Source organism: Urocitellus parryii, chromosome 8, assembly GCF_045843805.1.
Source record: "Urocitellus parryii isolate mUroPar1 chromosome 8, mUroPar1.hap1, whole genome shotgun sequence".
Classification (NCBI taxonomy): Eukaryota; Metazoa; Chordata; class Mammalia; order Rodentia; family Sciuridae; genus Urocitellus; species Urocitellus parryii.
In genome coordinates, this window is record NC_135538.1 from 113,358,464 (window position 1) to 113,381,011 (window position 22,548).

Consider the following 22,548-nt stretch of genomic DNA (forward strand, 5'->3'; position numbering starts at 1 on the left):
ACAGCCTTGTTGGATTAGGTCCTCCCACAAAGGCCCTAAAACAAACCTGGACCAGCGCTGCCTGACTCCTCCCACCATCCCAGTGAGGTCACCACCACCTGCCACCTACAAGCACAGGGAAGAGAACTGAAAAGAGCAGCAGAAGGACACAGCCCTGTAGTAATGAGCTCAAAGACGAGAGTCAGAGGGGAACAGAGAGAACCGTGGGTGTGGGTCTCAGTAAGAATCCCCGTAAGGAGAAGAGCCCGGAGCTGCGCTGTGTCTACAGGCCCCAGACACCAATCCCACCTCACTCATCCCTACTCTCTACTTCGGCCTTAATACCTGCGGTTCGCTGCAATGGGCGCCAGGTCAGGAGATACTAGAAAAGTAAAAGAAGGAAGAGTAAAGAGCAACAGCTTCCAGGTCTCTGAGAATTCCGGTCACCAAGCACTCCTGCCTGGCCTGGGCTCCAGACTCACCTAAGTCAGTGTTGTGGCTGGAGAGAAGCTGACGGAATTTTTCTAGACGCGTTTTCTCCCGGACTGTCATTGGGGGTGCCCCAGAAGCATTCTGGTCTGAGATCCGGGCAACGAGGGGGATGATGGGTCGGAGAGGGAGTGACTGCTGTTTATGAAGTGGGTTCCTCAGGCATGTGTCACCTGAGATCATTTGAAAGAGAAAGAGAATGAGAAACCTCAACTCTGACTGTCCAACACTGGCCTCCTCCTCCGGAGCATGGGCTGTGCCTGCAAGTGCTGCCAGAGGTGCCCAGCTGAGGTGCAGCAAGAAGTGGAGACCCGGGGCTGGGGATGTGGCTCAAGCGGTAGCGCACTCGCCTGGCATGCGTGCGGCCCGGGTTCGATCCTCAGCACCACATACCAACAAAGATGTTGTGTCTGCCGATAACTAAAAAATAAATATTAAAATTTAAAAAAAAAAAAAAAAAAAAAAAGAAGTGGAGACCCCACCGGGCTCCACTCCTCCCCCAGAGAAAGGGCTGCGTTCTGTGCGTAGGACCAAGGCATTCATGTGCTCACAGACTCCAGATGCTACAGCAATTTCCAAGAACACGCATGGCACCTCCAAGTAAGGTCCAGTGTTTTCTTTTTACCCCAGGCTGGCACCTTTCTACCCCACCTAAGGATGAGTGCAGTCTGAGGCGGTGCTTTCCTCTGCTTCCACATCACAGGGCACAGGAGAAGTGGTGACACTCAAAGCACACTGTAATGAAAGCAGGGGCTGCTCTCCTCAAGCCCAGGCCCCGCGTGGCTGTCCTGGGGCATGAGAGGACTGCAGCCCAGGCCCAATTCTAGCCTGTCCTTGGCCCATCAGGGAATCAGTGGGTAAGCAGCTGTGGCCAAAGGCAATCCCATGCTGGGGAGCTACTGTTCCTCTGTGCTCCCACATCTCCCACCAAAATGAACCAGCTTTGACTTCACCATGATCTGACAGAAGTAACAGGAACGGAACTCTCTGTCTAGCCCCAGATATTCTAAGTCAAGATGGTGGGTAGGAAGAATAAGCAGTAGAGAACGAACATGTATTGAGTACTTACTACGTATAAGTGATCTCACTTGATCCTTACAACATATGGCAAGAATTTATAACTATTTTACAGACAAGGGCAGCCTGAGGAAGTTAAGTCATTGTGAGAGCAAAGATAACACCTCAGTTATATCTGACTCCAAAACACCAAAGTATTTTACTACCACAAAGAGAAGTGGGTTTTTTTTTCGGGGGGGGGGGGTGTTTGTTTTGCTGTTGTTTTTTTGGGGGGATTGTTTGTTTTGTTTTTGTGGTGCTGGCTGAGAGATGAACCCAGGGCCTTGTACGTGGGAGGCAAGCACTCCACCAACTGAGCTATATCCTCAGAGAAGTGCTTTTAATCATGACTCTCATGACTTTCATGACTGTTTCATATTCTTAATACATCTAGGCCTTAAAAGTAATGGTCACAACAAAATTAACCAGCACTACTAGAAAGTTTACAGAAACAACTGTCACGAGGTGCTTGGCTGGGATGCCTACTGTCACTAGTGGAACCTAGAAAATGCAAAGCTGAGCAGATACACAGAGGTTCCCCTCTGTGTACATCTGTCTGTTAACAGCCAGCATATTACACATGCATACAGAAGGGTACCTCTCCATGAGGGAAAAATGCCGGAGAGTCCTGGACAGCTCAACAGTGATCATGGAGGGGGCCTTCCTCACACTGGGAACCACACCCCCAATTACAGTGTGTAGACACTTTCCACAGCCTGTTGCTGTGGCCACCAGACCAATCAACACCAAGTGCCCATCTAAGCATGGCACTGATGGGACCAGAAGCAAGATGGAAAAAGACTATGGAATGGTGTAAAGAGCTTGCTGTAATGAAATGCTCTTAGAACATGAGCCAGGACACACTCCAGGGCTCTGATATTGAACTTCCTTCTTGTCCATTACCAGTCAGCCACTTTAACTTTCACTAGAAGGACAGTCCTTCCCTCCCCAGCTCTGAATAACTGACTTCCATAAAACCCTTTGGACACGTTAAACTCAGCAATGGATACACAAGAGTACACTGAAAGTCCCCAAATACCTTATAAAACCACAATCACCCCAACCAGTTATTGAGGCCAGTTTCCTGAGAAGAAACAGAACAGGCCTCTCCTCTCGTCCCACCCATGCTGACAGGCATGTCAGATGAGCAGAGAGCTGTGACCTGGTGCTTTCTATCATTTGTTGCTCCCTCCTGCAGAAACAGGAAAAAGACCACCTTATACCGGTGGCCTTCCCCAGGGCTAAGGAAGTTGATCAGGGCTGCCAACCATTTCAGCCATTACCACTTTAAAGATGTAAGTCAACATCATAAACCTGGCAGATCTAACGCAATCAAACCACAGAAGTTTTAGACCCCACCACAGGAAAAGGAAAAAGAAAAGGAGAACAGTAGGCAACATCTGGGTGTCAGGAAGCGAAGCGCCCAAGTCACAGGGCTGGGCGATGACCAAAGTGGGAGGTGCAAGAACAGCTAGTGACCAGTTAGGCTCGCTGATGTCAAACCTCAGGCTTGAGCTTGCTTTTTACCACCCCCTGAAGATCTGGGTGATTCCTTAAAGAAAAATCATTTTTAAATAAAATGTACTCTGCTGAGAAGGCCGAGGCTGTGGAGGGGGCAGAAGGGACTTACTGGAGTTTCTGGATAGCTGGGCGTCACTGCTGGACTTTATGACCTTATAGCTGGCAGGAACGTCAGATGTTGTTGACTGGGAACGTTCTGGCTTTACCCTCAACTTGCTGTGGTTTTCTAGAACTTGGGCTGCAGTTGCTAAAGCAACTTTTGAGTTCAGAGTTTGGAAAGAAGGTGATGAAAAGTCCTCTTCCTCATCATCGCCAATGTCCCAAGCATCACTGGTATTCCGAGCAAACTCATGAAAACTTGAGGCCTTCTTATTCTTCAGAGGAACTGCGTTGACTTTTGACCGTTCTTTAATGAAGCTTTAAAAAAAGACACAACATTACCAAGAGGCTGTTCAGCATGTCTGACTACTTTCATTTACTTGCTTTTATAATATCAACAATAAGCTAGCCCTACACAATCATCACCTTCTTCAGACAACAACTGCCCACATCCATTGCTCATCCAGAGGCTTCCAGACCAGCCCTCTGTAGCACAGGTAGATGTGGCAGAGACAGCAATGGTCACCAAATATGCCATGTACTCCTCTATATTTCCCAGCCTTCCTGCATTTAAGCAAAGTCATGTGACTTTGCCAATGGGCCGAGAAAACAAGTGATGTACACACTTCAAGTCCACAGTATAAAAGAAATCACAGGCTCGAGTTCTCCAAGACTCCCTCCTGTGAGAGTGACTGGCAAGGTTCCAGATGGTGGGCCTCCCTCAGCCTAGGCAATGAGGGTGAGCACAGTCTGGCCTCCATCCCACCCCACCCTATTTTGAACAAGCAATATGAGCAAGAAACGCACCTTCATGTATTAATCCACTAAGATTTCAGAGTTAATCTGTTATGGCAACACCACCTGAACCAGCCCTTAGAGCAGGACATAAGCTACTGGAAGGAGAGGAGATAACACAACACATATGCACATATGTAGGATTAAACACTAAGTCCCAAAATGAAAATGTTCCTTTTAATAGCTCTGTTAAAGTCCTCTGCTAGCTTAGAGGAGAAAAAGTCAAAGTTTGATGCTACTGGTTTTTCTTCTTTTTTTTTTTCTTTTGAGTTGTAGATGGACACAATACCTTTATTTTTTTTGTTTTATTTTTATATGGTGCTGGCGACCTAACCCAGTGCCTCACGCATGCTAGGCAAGCACTCTACCACTGAGCTACAACCCAGGCCCGATACTACTGTTTTTAAGACTCTGTTTCTTTGTTTTGTAAACAAAGCGAGAGGCAGCCTCAGGACTAACATATTTGCCAACAACAGGATCTGGCTTAGAATTTAATGAGATTGTTATGTTTTTCACTGTGTCTATTTTGTGTGTGTGTGTGTGTGGTTTTCATTTTTATTTTTTTAGTTGTAGATGGACACAATACCTTTATTTTATTTATTTATTTTTATGTGGTGCTGAGGATGGAACCCAGTGCCTTACACATGTCAGGCGAGTGCTTTACCACTGAGCCCCAGCCCCAGCCCTTACTTTATCTATTTTTAAAGTTACGTTCTATTTATGGCAAATGATATTGGTTTCTCATTTATAGAAGTGATGAGGTTTACTTTTTTAAATAAATCTATTTGAGTAAAGAAAAAATTTTTTTAATTTAAATGTATTTAATAAAGAACAGTACAAGATATAGCAAAAACTCACAAAGATGGTATATAACTAAAAGTTGGGAAACATCAGACTAACCCATTGAGGAAAAATAATCATAACATCATTCCTACTTACTGAATTTTTTTCTTTATGTCCCAAGTCCCACTCCCCTTTAGTGTCTGAAGGCCATATTCTGGTGCCCCAGGACAATCTGGTTAGGACATTTCTAATTCAGCCCTACCTAGCATCCCTCAGACCTTTAACAGAGAAGCAGAGGATATGGTCTTATCTTTAGTTTACAGTACACAGAGACTGGAAGACAACAGGGTCAAAACATCATTAAAATGCCTGTCTAACCCCCCACCTCCACCCCCAGCAGCGAGGCAGGGCCATTCTAGAGTGTAAACAAAGATCTGCCAGGAGAGCTGAAGTCCCCACTTCTAAGAGGTACTTCTCTTTGGGTAGAGGTCTGTGGTCTGCTGACCCATATCACTGCCCCAGATGGTCCACTACCTGTTGTAAAAAACAGTTTAAATTAACATTGATACATATAGTCTGACAACTGACATAGCTCATCAAAATGCCCCCATTAGAATACCAAAAAAGAGGGTAAGATATCACAAGACATTACTTTCAAACACTAGCCCAGGTGGAATAAAGGAAAATACATCGTAATAATACAGAAGAATACAAGATACAAGGACATATTTGATATTGTAAATGAAAACAAGATGCAACTCTTTACCCATTAAACAAGAAAAGTCTTAATAACATATTGTTTTTAGTGCAAAACAGGATACAGGGAATCTAGGTCTCTAATACTACAATGAGTGTGTATCATACAATCTTCTGGAGCATGATCTGGTAACACATACCACGAGTCTTAGTGTAGTTCATTATCTCTAAAAAGATAATCATAGGCATAGACAAAGATGATCTAAAACAGTTTATACTAGTATTACTTTTAAAAATATTTTTTAGTTATAGATGAATGCAATATCTTTATTTTGTTTATTTATTTTTATGTGGTGCTGAGGATCGAACCCAGTGCCTCACATGTGCGAGGCAAGTGCTCTGCCACTGAGCCCCAGCCCCAGCCCACTACTTCTTTTGGTTAAAACCTATAAACCAAAAAAAAAAAAAAAAACATCTAGGCAGGTTCCATGGCACATGCCCGAAATCCTAGAGAGTGGGGATGCTGAGGCAGGAGAGTTGAAAGTTCCAGGCCAGCCTTGGCAACTGTGATTTAGTGACAACCTGTCTTACAAAAAAAGGCTGAGGCTGCAGTGGAGGTGCTTATCTGTAATCCCAATGCCTTGGGAGGCTGAGGCAGGAGGATCACAAGTTCAAAGCCAACCTCAGCAATTCAGAGAAGCCCTAAGCAACTTAGCAAGACCCTGTCTCAAAATAAAAACTAAAAAGGATCTGGGAATGTGTCTTAGTGGTTAAGTGCCTCTAGGTTCAATCGCTAGTACTGTTAAAAAAAAAATATATAGAAGTGATTAACTAAATTATAGCCATCAAAAGTAAAAAACAATCTCCACAAAATAGATTAAAATAGGATCCTCCCAAATCTCCACCATGTTGGCTTAGGAACCGATTTCCTTAACAAGAGTCCTAAAGCACAGGAAGTAAAATCAAGAATCAATAAATGGGATGGAATCGAACTAAAAAGCTTCTTCACAGCAAAGGAAACAATACCATGAAGAGAGAGCCTACAGAGTGGAAGAAAATCTTTACCACATGCACCTCAGATAGAGCACTAATCTCCAGGATATATAAAGAACTCAAAAAACTTAACACCATAAAACCAAATAACCCAATCAGTAAATGGGCTAAGGAATTGAACAGATGCTTCACAGAAAAAGAAACACAATTGATCAACAAATATATGAAAAGATATTCAACATTTCTAGCAATTAGAGAAATGCAAATCAAAACTACTGAGTGGGCTGTGGCTGTGGTTCAACGGTAGAGCGCTTGTCTTGCACTGGTGAGGCACTGGGTTTGATCCTCAGCACCACATAAAAATAAATAAATAAAATGAAGGTATTGTGTCACCTACAACTTAAAAAAAAACTACACTAAGATTCCATTTTACTCTAGTCAGAATGGCAATTATCAAGAATATCAAGGAACAATACATGTTGGTGAAGATGTGAAGAAAAAGGTACACTCATACACTGCTGGTGGGACTGCAAATTGATGCAACTACTATGGAAAGCAGTATAGAGATTCCTCAGAAAACCTGGAATGGAACTACCATTTAACCCAGTTATCCCTCTCCTTGGTTTATACTCAAAGGACTTAAAATCAGCATACTACAATGATGCAGCCACATCAATGTTTATAGCAGCTCAATTCACAACAGCTAAACTATGGAACCAACCTAGGTGACCTTCAATAGATGAATGGATAAAGAAATTGTGGTATATATACACAATGGCTTATTGCTCAGCCTTAAAGGAATGAAATTATGGCATTTGCAGGTAAATGGATAGAACTGGAAAATATCATGGGAGGTGAAATAAGCCAATCCCAAAGAACCAAAAGCTGAATGTTTTCTCTGATATGTGGATGCTAATTCACAATAAGGGGATTGGGGGTGGTGGATAGGGAAGAACAGAGGTACACTGGATTAGACAGAGTGGAGTAAAGGGAGGGGAGAGGGTTTGGGAGAGGAAGGCTAGTAGAATGAATCAGACATTATTACACCATATGCATATATGATTACAGAACTGGTGTAACTCTACATCATGTACGATTAGAAGAATGAGAAGTTATACTCTATCTATGTATGATACGTCAAAATGCACTCTACCTCATACATAACTAATTAGAACAAATTTTAAAAAATAGTCATATATGGGAAGGGTATTAAAATAAATAAAAGCAAAAAAAAAAAAGACCCAACTATATATTTCTTTTTTCTTTCTTGTTTTGTTTTTTGCAGGATGGGTGTCACACATCCCTGGTAAGTGTACTACCCCTGAGCTACATTCTCAGCACTCTTTATTTTTTAATTTGAGACAGTTTTCTCTAAGTTGCTGAGCCTGGCCTCTAACTTGGGATCTTCATGCCTTGTCTCCTGAATAGCTGGGATTACAGGCATGTGCCACCATGCCTGGTCCCAAGTTACATATTTCTTATGATCTCTGTATTTTTTTTTAAAAAAAAAGGTATTCATTAAAAAGAACAGGAAAAAATACCTCAATGTTAACAGTGCTTATCTTTGAGCTGTGGAATTATGGGTGATATTTAATTTCACCTTTATGCTTCTCTGAATTAATCATGAGTTCCACAATGTGCATACTGCTTTTATTAATCAGTGGAATAGGTTGTTTTGTTGGCCTTCATCAATCCCTAAAGGACGAGCACTCATAAATCTATTGAAAGAACAATGAGAAACAAACAAAAGATCAAATAAAAAAATAATAAAACTAAGCAATGCAGTATAAGAGTCTGCAGATACAAAAATCCACCTATGAGCAAAAAGGCAAAGTACTCCTGTGCGACAACATGATCTCTATGACTAATTTTCCTCTCTAGGAGAGGCCCAAGGCCCACCCCTTATAGTACCACCTCAGGGGGTTCACTTCTAGAAGAAATCTACATAGGAGTAAGAAAGATCTGTCATCCACAAACCACTGCATAGGCACGACGTGACCTTATTGTTGTTTCCTTGCTTAGAGGCCACATGCAAATCCAGACTGCATAAATACTGCAAGCTTTGAAGACTCTTCAAATAAACCAAATCAAGAAGGTAAATTTTGCCAGGCATGGTGGCACACACCTGGAATCCCACCATCATACCTATCCTTTAATCCCAGTGGCTCAGGAGGCTGAGGCAAAAGGATTGCAAGTTCAAAGCTAGCCTCAGCAACCTAGCAAAGCCCTAAGCAAATTAGTGAGACCCTGTCTCAAAAATGAAAAAATAAAATGGGCTGGGGATGTGGCTCAGTGGTTAAATGCCCTGGGTTCAATACCCAATACAAAAAAAAAGGTGAATTTTAGAGCTGGAGGTGTGCTCAGTGGCAGAGACTTGCCTAGCATACATGAGGTGCAGGATTCAATCCCTAACACCACTGAGAGTAAAGTAAAAACCAGGAGTCAATCAGCTGAGTTGTGGATATCAGGATGTTTGCTGTATTTTTATTCATACCTTTTTATGCATTTGAATATTTCATTATATTTTTGAAACAGATAATATTCAATATAAAGTAGAGTAAGAATTGGAGGCTAAGGGCTGGGATTGTGGCTTAGTGGTAGAGCGCTCGCCTAGCATGGGCGGAGCCCAGGTTTGATCCTCAGCACCCATAAAAATAAAGGTATTATGTTGTGTCCATCTACACCTAAAAAGTAAATACTAAAAAAAAAAAAAAAAAGAACTGGAGGCTAGGTATGGTGGCACACTCCTGTAATCTCAGTGACTAGGAAGGCTGAGACAGGAAGACTGGCAAGTTCAAGGCCAGACTCAGTAACTTAGCCAGGGCCTAAGCAACTCAGTGAGACCTTGTCTCAAAATAAAAAATAAAAAGGGCTGGGATGTGGGCTCAGTGGTTAAGCACCCCTGGGTTCAATCCTAGGTAACAAACAAAGAAAAATTGGAATTTACTCAAATGAAGATTTAAAGATAAAAAATGGAAGGACATCGGGCTGAGGATGCCTATCTAGCCTGTGCCAAGCCCTGAGTTCAATCCCCAGAGAAGTGGGGCAGGGAGAGGGAGAGAAATAGAGAAAGAAATGGAGGGAGGGACGGAAGAGGAGAGAGAGAGAGAGAGAGAGAGAGAGAGAGAGAGACAATGAAGAGGAAAGTAGGGAGGAAAGGGTTGTCATCTCCGAGACAGAAAGTTATAAGATTCAAGGCAGGCCATTTTTTTTAATTTTTTTTTTAAGATAGAGAGAGGAGAGAGGAGAGAGAGAGTATTTTTTTTAATATTTACTTTTTAGTTTTCGGCGGACACAACATCTTTGTTGGTATGTGGTGCTGAGGATCGAACCCGGGCCGCATGCATGCCAGGCGAGCGCGCTACCGCTTGAGCCACATCCCCAGCCTAAGGCAGACCATTTTGAGGCTGCCAGAAATATCTTAGAGACACCTACCTAGCCTACAAAACCCAAGAATCAACCCATGAATTACAAAATCACCTTTGTCCTAAGGAAAAAGGAAGGAGTTGGCATCACCAGAAGAGGATGGGACTCTAAGGACAGAACGAAGTCGGTGAGAACCACCCACAAGGATGGAAGGGAACAGCAAGGAAGGAAAAGGCACTGTGGGTCACCCCTGGATGAAGGCGAACACGGCTACAGACCAAGGACAATGTGGGGAAGGCCTAAGGCTTTGAAGCTTTGTCACGTTTACTAATGTCATCTCTCCAAAAGAGACGTAAATCCATAGACACGTACATAAATACGTTAACATTTAGGGGCTACTCCCTAGGAGGCCCCGCGCTCGCCTCTACATACATGTTTTCCCATGTAACGCTCGTTGACGAGCCTATGAGGCCATCCTTCCATTCCCCTCTGACAGATGGGGGAACTGGCACTTGTTGAGGTCGCCAGCAGGCAGTGGAGTCTAGGCTCAAACCCAGTCTGCCTGATCCCAGAGCACAGGAGCTCTCGAGCTACTCCACCAAGAAAAACTAGTTAAAAAGAAAAGGGTGAAGTGTGGAAGGCAATGCAGCCGGCGAAGAGGAGTGGCCGAGTACATGGAGCCACACACCAGTTACAATTTCCCAGAATGCACACAGCTGACAGCCCACTCTTTCGCTCACCTTGTAGGGAAACTTCCTGCTACTCAGAATGGGCTGTCAGACTTAGGAAGCCTGAAAGAGAAGAAGCCACATCTAGGGATGCGATCCTTGGAAGTGAAATGTCTCCCCTTACTGTTGACACCAGTGGTTGTGGCAAAAAGTTAATCCAGGTAATTTAGCTGGAGGTGCCTTCCATTTATAGGCTACTTCATTTTAACACAGTCCCTGACCCAACACACAAAAATGCCACAGTGTGGCCTGAAATTTAACCAACATTGTTGAACACAACTATATCAAAGTTTTAGTCACACTGGCCTTGGGTGGGCCCTTTCACCACACCTCCTCACTCTTGGACGTCATAGTATAGTTCAGAAAGCCAGCTCCTTCCCTCACCTCATGAGAGCCTCACAACAAACCTATGAGGTGAGGCTTATTATTTTTATTTTACAGATGAGGAAACCAGGACTTAGAGAGGCTAAGTAATTTGCCCAAGATCATGGAGCTAGTAAGTGGCAAAGAAAAAGACACTCGAGAAATCCAGGTAACACTAAAAACTCAAACAGAATAAATGGTACATTCGAGTAACAGTTGGTGAAGAAGGTTTTGAAAATGAATGGCCACAGGTTAGACACTATTAGGCCAAGATGGTTATTCCCCTTAATAGAATTTTTTGGTTGACACATAATATTTGTACATATTTATAGGGACACAATAAGATTTTTAGAAAAGGTGATGTGAAGCAAGTGGGGAAATTTGTTAACTTTCAAATAAATCCAAGTCATCTTAGTAACAGTGTAGCTTCTTCACATGAACCAGTCTTATAACTTAGAAGACCTCTCAAACTTTAGAATCAATTTAGAAAATAATATATTAAGAAGCTTGTCATGCCATCAAGTGGCCAATGGGGCTGTGTAGCAATAAGACTAGTTTTATTTGAGCTATAAAAACTACTGCAGACAATATTATCACTACCAGTAATAATTTGGCAAATTGAAGTCAATACACATGGACAGGGAGTGACTTACTGTGCTCGTGTAGTTCAGATAATTGAAGACCCAATATAATGGCTTCTGCTGTGATGGAGATTAACTACACAGTAATTAATGACAGTTTGAAATGGAAGGACAATCATGTAGCGGAGAAAACAATAAAAATGTCCCAACAAAGATATTAAAACAAGGGTGATAAATGTTTTATTAGCAACAATCTGGAACTGTAAAACGGTCTGGTTCATACTAGGTGTTGTCCCATGTTGTAGGGGATTAACCACCAACACATACATGAAAAAGGAAGCAATTAATTCAGTGACAATTAATTCCTCCCAATTTTCAAATCTAAGTGATTACATCCAGTGAAAGTAGGACTACAACTCTGCAGAGTGATCAGGGGACATATCCATGGTTTTATATCATTAATAGGTAAGAGAACAAGAGTATAAAAAGTTTGGGACTGAAGTTGTGGCTCAGGGGTGAAGTACTTGCCTAGCATATGTGGGACACTAGATTTGATCCTCAGCACCACATAAAAAAATAAATAAACAAAATAAAGTTAAAAAAAAAGTTTGTCTTGACAATTTGAGATATGGTGGTATTACTGTCCTAGATATAGAAAGCTCAGTTGATGACAGGTGCTGACAAGATATGGTGACCCTGATCCAAACATAAAATGGGACAGTATACCTCAGTGCCTGATGAATGGGTAGACAGATGGGTTTATATGTTAGCCACATGTTTATCAAAGGCAATTATAAACTATGCTGAAATGGATGTATTACCAATTAACAACCCCTGCCTATGATCAGAATGCTGTTAGTTACAAGTGACAGAATACTAAACTATAATGTTTAGATAGTAAACCACAATATCAGGCTGCTGGGTTGGTGTCTCCACAATCTCTGGCCTTTCCCTTGGGTTACAAATTAGCTGCTACAACTTACGGCATCTTCCTTTCACACTACCACATTTAGAAACAGGTGGCAAAAACAGGCTTCCTTCTCAGAATGATTGCTCTCTGGTCCAAAAAGAAAACCCTTCTCCAAGCCCTCTCTCAGGAGATGCTCAATGAGATGAGACCTTCCCTAAGCCACTCACTGAGATGACCAAAGGATTATCATAAAAGGGTTACACCAACTCTAATACTGCCTAAGAGCATCATCATTTACAGAACATCTGGATAAAATTATGGTTCTTGTGAAAGGAAAAAGCGGGGTCACCTGGAAAGACTATCAAGGAGCTAATCAAGAGGGCCTGCCACACTGGTCAACAGACCAGATAGCTCACCCCCATTACCAACACCCCCACTGCCACCACAGAGGCACATTCGTTATAATCGATGAGCCTCTACTGGCACATCATCATCACCCAAATCCATGGTTTATTTTTCTTAGTTTTCACTCTTGATGTCAAACATTCATGGATTTAAACAAATGTATAATGATGTCAATCTACCATTATAGTATCTACTATAAAAATTCTCTGTGCTGTGCCCATTCATCCCTCTCTCCACCTCAATCCCACCAACCAGTGATCTTTTTACTGTCTCCAGAGATTTGCCTTTTCCAGAAAGTCATATGATTGGAATCACAATTTGCACATTATCTTTACTTCCCCACTGATTTTGTAAAGGAAGGAAGGGTGGATATTATGACACAGGAGCCAGGAGGGAGGCAACTTAGGTCTGTACTTCCCAAATCATTAACTTTCCTACACACTACAGCTCTTCTAGAAAACAAGTTCAAAAATTAAACATACCCAAAGACAAAGGCCAAAGTTCTGAGCTGAGAAGGTGACCTACCAGCTCATTTAAATTCACTGTAATGAGTGATATCCATGAAAGAAAGGGGTAATAAAGTGAAAATTGGGGGTATGGATACATACTCACAAAACCTGGATTAAACCACAGTCTCTGTTGTACTTAAAAAGAATATATTAAGAGTTTTACTAGAGTCATAGTCTCCAGCGGGGTTCTAACTCTACTGTACGTATGCCTGGGATTCCTTGAATTTGTCAAATTCAAGACCTGAAGAACACCAGCCCACAGTTACATGCTATTTGCCCTGGTTCTCGCAGTGCGAGGGAGGCGGGTCAGGCCTACTTAGATTCAGAAGCAGAGAGCCCCAGAAACCAGATCTCCTGCTGGAAGATAGGGAGAGTGGTCACCGATCCGTAGGTTTCAGGGATAATATTCACAAAACCTCCGAAGTGAGATAATTTCCCATTTAGTAACGGACCATTTAGAGATAAGAAAAATGCTCATCTCCTGATTCAAAATAGGGCAGAGAAAGAGCTAGAAAAGGACAAAATGGAAATGGTCACTTCAACAAAATAGGAGAGAGTGATGCAAGAAGTAGAAGCATGAAAGGAAAAATGTCTTGACTTACTTTTTGGTGAGTCGAGGGTCCAAAGGAGGGTGTTGTGCTCCATACACCGGCTGGATACTAAAAAAAGAAACAGGAAGAAGCAAGTAGTCAGGAAGCCACACATGTGGGCTGAGTACCATCTATCACCAAACTGGATGGGATCTTTGAGAAATAGGTTACCTCCTAGAACAACTCAACCAGGAGATACTAACCTACTGGGGGAAAAAAATGGCAGGGGTGGGGAGCTGAGGCTTTAGCTCAGTGATAGAGCACCTTTCTAGCATGCATAAGGCTGAGCTCAATGCCTAGCACTCCCCATACACACACGCTGTAGTCTTTGGGGCTGCAGTACATGTACCTCAGTGACAATACAAGTGCTTAACATGCACAAGACCTTAGGTTCACTCCCCAGCACAAAATGAAATACATTTTTTTTAATTTAATGTTTTAAAAAGTCTTTTGATAAGCATGGTGCACACCTATAATCCTGTTTGGGAGGCTGAAGCAGGAGGATCACGAGTTCAAAGCCAGCCTCAGCAATGACAAGGCATTAAGCAACTCAGCAAGACCTTATCTCTAAATAAAATACAAAATAGGGAGCTAGTGATATAGCTTGGTTGGTAGAGTGCCTGTCTTGCATGCACAGGCCCTGGGTTCAATCCCCAACATCACACACAAACACACACACACACACACACACACACAAATAAAATACAAAATAGGCCTTGGAATGCGGCTCAGTGGCTGAGTGCCCCTCAGTTCAATCCCCAGCACAAAATACATACATACATAAATACATACATACATACATACATACATAAAATTAAAAATGGTATGGGAATGTGGCTCAGTGGTTAAGTGCCTCTAGTTTCAATCCTTGGTCCAAAAAAAACAAAAAATAAAATGATCTCCTGCCTGAAGAAACCAGGAAAGGACAAGTTTCAACGGAAATAAGTGGAAAAACTATAGCAAAAGGTCCAGTATGGGACTAAGCTCAAATTTGAGACTTTATGGTTATAGAGAGAGTGTGAAGGTAATATAACAGACAAATTAAAACAGAAAAGAGGAAAATGAGGACAAATAAATACCTTAACTTTCTCATCTTTGAGAGCTCACAAAATATTTAAGCTGATAGCTCAAACAACAGAAGCATTAAGTATATTTTAAGATAGAAACAAGACCATAATAATAGCACATGCCTAGAATCCCAGTGATTCAGGAGGCTAAAGCAGAAGGATTGCAAGTTCAAGGACAGCCTGGGCAACTCAGAGAAGCCTTGTCTCAAAGTTAAAAAAAAAAAAAAAAAGGGCCGGGAGCATGGCTCCGTGGAAGAGTGTCCCTCCCCTGGGTTCAACCCTCAGTACTACAAAGAACTAAAGACAAATAATTTTATGTTAATGTTTGATTTGTTTTGTGATGAAGAGAATCAAACCCAAGGCCTTCTGCATGCTAGGCAACTGGTCTTCCACTGAGCTACCCCCTTGCCTTTAAGCAAATAAATTTATAAAATAAATAATATAAGGAACTGAAAGTAGGTGGGGAGAGAAGAAGCAAGAAACATAACTATGGATTTAATCATTGACCATTGTGGGAATCAACATATAATGTCTGAAGAAATATGATATAAAGTTTTAGGTACAGCCAGGCCTGGTGACACTGAGCTGTAATCCTAGCAACTCGGAAGGCTGAGGCAGAAGGACAGAAAGACCCTCTATCAAAATTAAAAAGTAAAAAGGGGGCTGGGGATATAACTCAGTTGGTAGAGTGCTTGTCTTGCATGCACAAGGCCCTGGGTTCAATCCCCAGCACCACCAAAAAAGAAAAAAAAAAAACATAAAAAGGACTGGGGGTATACCTCAGTGGTAGTACATCCCTTTGTTCAATTCCCAGTACCATTAAAAATACACACACACACACACACACACACACACAATCATTAAAATTAAAAAAAAAAATTCCAAATTATCAGAATAGATACATGCAGACCCCCACAAAAATAGGCACAGTCTGTGTAGTGAAAGATTTTTTTAGTAAAAGATTTTTTTTTTAAAGAGAGAGTGAGAGAGGAGAGAGAGAATTTTTAATATTTATTTTTTAGTTCTCGGCGGACACAACATTTTTGTTGGTATGTGGTGCTGAGGATCGAACCCGGGCCGCACGCATGCCAGGCGAGCGCGCTACCACTTGAGCCACATCCCCAGCCCCAGTGAAAGATTTTTTTTAAAGAAAATATTGAAAACAGAACTAAGAAACTAATATATTAGCTATTTCAATAAATATAAATGGGCTGAAGTTACCTATTAAAAGAAAAGGATTATTATGAACTGGTTAAATAAATTACAGTACACTAAGCTAGGGATAAAGCTCAGTGGAGAGCACTTACCAAGCACACAGGAAGCCATGTGTTCAATTCCCAGCATCACAAAATAAATCAAATTACAGCACATCCTTTTTTATTTTGTTTTGTAATGGAGCTTGGACCCAGAAGTGCTGTACCACTGAGCTACACGCCGGCCCAACCTTTTTTTCCTCTCACTGTGCCCAACATAGTCCATCTTTTCAAAGGAATGAGGCAGTTCTAAATCCACTGACATGAAACAAGCTCAGACATTAACTGAAAAGAGATGCATACTATAGGTATGATACTATTTTTGTGAAAATCTTTTAAATGTCCACACATAATTATGTATGATTAAGTTGGTATATTTTTAGAGTATCTCAGAACATACAAGACACCAGTAGCAGCGGTTTAGAAAAGGAGTCTAATGACTGAAGGACAGGACAGGCTCCAAGGAGACTAGGTTTGTGTTGCAAACCCTTTTGTGCCTTTCCTTTCCAGCTCAGTATCATGTACAAGTATCACCTCTGCAAGAAATAAATCAAGCAACCTTAAGAAGGTTGGAAGGTTTAAATGGGATGATGTGTCAAAAGCCCTTCAGCACAATTCCTGGTGGGTGGTAATATTCACTTAATGGTAAGCAGGTAGTGCGATAGCTTTGCAAACTTAGAACACTACTCAGCACACACGCAGTGCCAAGAAATGTTGGCTTTCTCCCTCCTTTCATTTTTATAATTTAATCCACACCCAATATTTAGAAAACAGAACAAGTTCACCAAGTACAGAGGTGATCCTAAAAATGCTTTTAAATAAAAATGTACGCAATCCAATCATTTTCACACTGATTTCTATTAAGAGTTCAGGGGAACCGTAGTGTACACCTGTAATCCCAGGTACTTGGAGAGACTGAGGCAGGAGGATGGCTAGTTCTAGGCTAGTCCGGGCAAACCAGCAAGACCCTATCTCAAAATAAAAAATAAAAAGGACCAGGGATATAGCTCAGTGTTAGAGCACCCCAGGTTCAATTCCCAGCACTGAAATAAATAAAATGAAGTTCAGAGGGGATTTTTTTTCACCTATTACCTTTAGTTTTGGATACTGCCCCTTCCTTTTTTAGCTATAAGCATCTCTGCTCCTTAAATTTCTCTGGAAGTAAGTAATCTATAGTACTATGGACACTACTACAGAAACACAAACTCGGAAAAGCAAACAATACCACTTTAATGGATTTTGAAGAGTTTCCTAGGCTGGGGGAAAGGACAAAAAATAAGAGCCAAGCATGGTGGCATGCATCTGTAATCCCAGCAGCTCAGGAGGCTGAGACAAGAGGATCATACATTCGAAGCCAGTCTCAGCAACTCAGCAAGGCTCTAAGTAACTTAGTGGGACCCTGTCTCAAAATAAAAAATAATAAGGGCGGGGTATGTGGCTCAGTGATTAAGTGGCCCTTGGGTTCAATTCCTGGAACAACAACAACAAAAAAAAAAATACTAAAAATAAACAAATAAATAACAAGAAATCAAAGAGTAAAGGAAGATGAGCTCTGTGGTGCATGCCTATAATCCCAGCAGCTTGAGGGAGGCTGAGGCAGGAGGATCTTGAGTTCAAAGCCAGCCTCAGCAACAGTGACACACTAAGCAACTCAGTGAGACCCCGTCTCTAAATAAAATACAAAATAGGGGCTGGGATGTGGCTCAGAGGTTGAGTGCCCCTGAGTTCAATCCCCAGTATCAAAAAAAAAAAAAAAAAAAAAAAAAGTAAAGGAGTGAAAATTTGGCTTGAGAGAGAGAGAGAGGACTTAGGACTTATATTAAAAAAAAAAAAAATTAAAACACAACGCAAAAAACCTAAAAGGTCCTTGATTTGTATTGCAGCATTTGCAGATATTCTGAGTACACTTGAACTCTCCAGGTCCACAAGTCCTCTTCTTAGTCAAACATAAAATCAGGGGATAAACTCTGCAAGAAGATCTCAATGGCTCAGTTAGACAGAAAAATAAGAGAGGATCCTTAACTGCTCTCTGTAAAAAGAGTCTTACCACCTGCCAGTAACACATGCAGAGAAAAAGCAGACCTAACCGAGCAGGCTGAAGGGCCAGAGGAAATCAATTACCTAGGAAAGGAATCTTAAAATCATACTCGACTACTTTTTAAAGATGTCAGCGATGTGCTGGCACAGGCAGAAAGTCTAAGATAAATGATGGCCTTTATCAGCAAAGGTATCAGAGCCCAAATTGAATTTGTTAACACATTGCTGAACTAAACCATGATGAATCTGAACCTGGAACACTTTGTATAATAAATCAATTTAGTGCACCACAAAAAGGCCAGGCAAGAAGTTAGAAAAGGAAACCAAAATGATCACAGAGGCTAAATGAAGATAAACTAAAAGAGCCTGACAATTAAGGTGCTCAATTTCCTGATTTTATAATTCGCCTATCAGCCTGTTCCATCTCCACACCTCCCCAGCCCAAACTCAACTCTAGGAAAGACTGGTCTCCACTCCACCTTCCAAACATAATCTAATTATCAAATCAGGTTCTTTCCCCTATTCCAAATACTTTTTTATTTTCTTTGGTTCCAGGGATTGAACTCAGGGGCACTTAACCACTGAGTCACATCCCCAGTCCTTTTTACTTTTGAGACAGGGTCTCATTAAGTTGCTTAGGGCCTCACTAAGTTGTTGAGGCTGGTCTTGAACTTCCAATCCTCCTGCCTCAGCCTTCCAAGCTGCTGGGATTACAGGGGTGCACCAACATACCTGGATGCTTTTCTATTTTCCACATCCCTATTCAAAAATGCATCCATCTTGCAGCATTCCCTTCAAATTCTATAACCTCACTGAGACTCTCCCTATCCCAACCACCTAGCACCCACTAACCCAAGCACTCTCTGATTCCTTAACATACATAAATCAGGGCTTATCTATATACATTTTTAAAAATAAACTAGATTTAAATACTAATGTAAGGCCCATTCATGTAGGTGATCAATACCCAGTTTCACAAATAAGAAACTATGGAGTTCAGACCCCTAGCACACACCTCTCCATTTCCCCCTAGGGAGCCACTTACAGAGTCTGACATTCTTCACACTCATTTTTTATTTTCTATATGTGTATCCCAAAACAATATAAAAGGTCATTTTGCATATTTTTAAAGTTTATATTAATGCCACCCCACTGTAAATATGACTTTGACTCCGACTCACAATGCTATTTTAAATTTTATATAATTTCATGGGTGGCTGGCTGATATCTAACAAAGGTTTTAAGAAAAAAATTTCTTAAAGCAGTATAAAAGCATTTAATTGACATTTTTGAACACTCAAAAAAAGTACAAAGAATAATACAAAAAATATCCATGAGCTCATCACCAATTTCACAAATGTTAACATTTGTCACATTTAGTTTAAGAATATAAAGCACTAGCCGGGTGCACACCTTTAATCCCAATTACTCGGGAGGCTGAGGCAGGAGGATCCCAGGTTCAAAGCCAACCTCAGCAACTTAGCAAGGCCCTAAGCAACTTAGTGAGACCCTGTCTCTAAATAGAATATAAAAAAAGGGCTGGGGATGTGGACCAATGGTTAAGTATCCCAGGTTCAATCTCTGGCACCAAATAAATAAATTAACTGATTAATTAAAAAATAAATTTAAAAAAGAATATAAAACACCAGAGAGACCACTGATGTCCAATTCCCATTCACTCCCTTCCCAAGAACCACTCTTCTGAAGTTGAAGGGTATCTAGTATCCCTTCCATCTTTTGTTACACTTTTAAAAAACATTCTTATTTTTGATTGACACATGGTAATTAAACATATTAGTGGCATACAGTGTGACATTCCGATACATATTTACACTGTGTGATTTTTTTTTCCAATGCTGGAGATTAAACCTCTGCCACTGTGCTACATTCCTGCCCTATATGCATATTGTACATCTTGATTTTTTTTTTCACTCAACAATGTGTTTTCACCCAGCTCCACTTTTAAGTTTTTCTGATTACAAAAGTAACATATGCTTAGTGGAAAAACCGGAAAGTCAATTATACACAGCGTCTTCACCAGGGGAAGCCACGGTGCCAAGCACATTTTCGGCTTCTAGAAAGCCATGGTTTTTTTCTGAAGTGTTCTCACCACCTGGCAGAGCGCAACACACACCAGCAGGCACTTCACAATAGTCAGTGAGTAAAAATTGGAATTCTACAAAACCCAGACTCTGCTCAAGCTGACTCTTCTCCAAACAGCTACAGCTGAAAATTAGAGGCGAGTCCGCTGCAGCTCAGAGAAACCGCACTGCATCCGCAGAGAAAAGCCCTGGGTGAGCCGCCTGGGCGACAGAGGGAGTAAAAGTCAGGCTTAACCTCTGTCATTCTCTTTAATAAAACCAACACCACGCCATGGATTTGCATAGCTGTTTTAAAACCTTGGTTTGGAAAAAAATCAACAGGTATTTGTTTGGCACCGACAAAGGAGCTAAAGCAAATATGGGAAGAGAGTTATCCAATTTCAATGCCAAACATGTTGGCAACTGAGTCAGGTTCACACTTGCACTCCATGGATGTCTTCCAAAACTGGGGCTCTATGCTGTCTCTGGTAATTTAGTATCTTCTAGTCACTTACTTTATCAGAAAAAAACATTTCCAAGCCAAGAAGATGTTGTAATGGACCTGCCCATACAAGCCGGGACCATTGCACTAAGTCTAATATCAGATTCATTAATATTATGAAAAATGACCAAGCAACACAGAAGGTTTTTGATAAAAATACATGGTGCCTCAGTAATTCAAGTAACATTAGCCACTTTTTAACACCTGCCCAGCCCATCCCCCTGGGTGGGAACAGAACCCAGGGCCTTGCCCCCACCAGGCAAACTGAATTACACCCCCAGCCCTCAATTCTTTTTCACGGTAATACAACTTTCTTGACTTTAGGAATAACATTTTGCTTGAAAAGAGGGAGAAGCCCTTCCCAGTAGGATTAGAAATCAGAATGTGGGGAATGAGCCAGGCTCTTATTTGTCTCTCCCATTCCAAGTGTTTTCCCCCATCTTTTTGCTGGAAATGTCCACACCCTAGACTGGAAGAGCTGCTGCCACAGAGGGAGTGTGAACCTTAGCAGAGACAGGAGGAGGGAGAAGCAGAGTCAGAGAGCGCTGCAGCAAGGGTCAAGAAATCCTCGCTGTGGTGTGGGGCAAGTCACTTTCCCTCTGGCCTGTTCCTTCATCTATAGCGGCTTTATCAGTCCTGAGTTCTAACATTCTACAGTTTCATGGCTCTCGGATGTTCATCCAGGTCATCCAATTTGCTACTTTCAAAAGCACAAAGTAGAAAAGCCCACCTTCAATCCCACCCACTCAACTCTCTGCCTATCCATCCATAGGAGCATCTAGCATAACAGAGCAAGAGAGAAATATCCATTCACGTAGGTCGGAGCTGGTAGAACTTTGAATTTAACCCTCAACTTCAGGATTGGTGGGGGTCTCAGAGCTCAATCCAAACCTTTCAGAGGTAAGGAAATCCAGCGGGGAGTTGGCTTTTTCTCTGGAGTTTTGACACCACAGTAACTGACCACCTAACTCAGAAACCTTCTTGGCACCTCCTTCTCCCCTGCGACCTACTGATCCACTCTCCATTTCCACTATCACTGCCCTGGTCTAAGCCAGCATCACCTTTCCCACTACTGGATGCCAGCCGCCTCTAAGGAGCCTCCCACACACACACTGATCTCCCCGGGGCTAAAGGGTGGGGCTGGAGTGTGGGACTGTGCAATGTGTGTGGGAAGAGTGTTGGTCCCAATAACTGGGGGACTTCCTGGAATTTAGTGAGCAGGGGCCAGGGATGTTAAATGTTTTATAGTCACTGGGGCTGGGAATATGGCTGATTGGCGAGATGCTTGCCTAGCATGGGTGAGGTCCCCAAGTTTTTTCCCAGCACAGGGGAAAAAAAAAAAAAAAAAAAGAAGTCCTGCAGCCACTAAAAAACACTGGTCCAAACCATTCTCCACAGACAGCCAGAATGGTTTTGGTTTTGTGGTGCTGGACATACTGGGCTCTAGTTGCACTAACCATTGCACTCATCGCCAGCAGGATATTTTTTATAAATGCAAATCTCCCCCCACCATGTTAACTCCCCCCACCATGGTCTCCTAATACTCTTGGGATTAAAATCAGAGTCCTTGGCTCTGAGCCCTGTTCTGACCAAATCTCGATGATCAGTATTTGGGGGTAGGTGGGTAAGGGGGAGAGTGGGAGGGAGTGGAACCAACTTTTTCTGTATTTTATAGTTTGTTTTTTTCAATGTATAACCAATCAGTATCTTGTCAATACAGTCAGTCAATTGATCAACCTCAAAAT

At 41.8% G+C, this 22,548-nt stretch overlaps 1 protein-coding gene across 3 annotated transcripts in view; it reads right to left on the bottom strand.

The window, feature by feature from the left end:
* Tbc1d22b (TBC1 domain family member 22B) overlaps positions 1-22,548 on the bottom strand; it is a 72,427-nt gene that overhangs the window by 45,196 nt on the left and 4,683 nt on the right. For 2 of the 3 annotated variants that reach the window (XR_003300333.2, XM_026383714.2), the window contains exons 2-4: positions 13,876-13,932; positions 3,155-3,462; positions 462-641 (exon numbers count right to left, since the gene is read on the bottom strand). Coding sequence is in view for 2 of the 3 variants with exons in the window: in XM_026383714.2 (XP_026239499.1) it covers positions 462-641; positions 3,155-3,462; positions 13,876-13,932 (545 nt within the window). In the remaining variant the exon portion in view is untranslated. The remainder of the gene's footprint in view (positions 1-461; positions 642-3,154; positions 3,463-13,875; positions 13,933-22,548) is intronic. The other variant, XM_026383715.2, reaches the window with a different exon arrangement.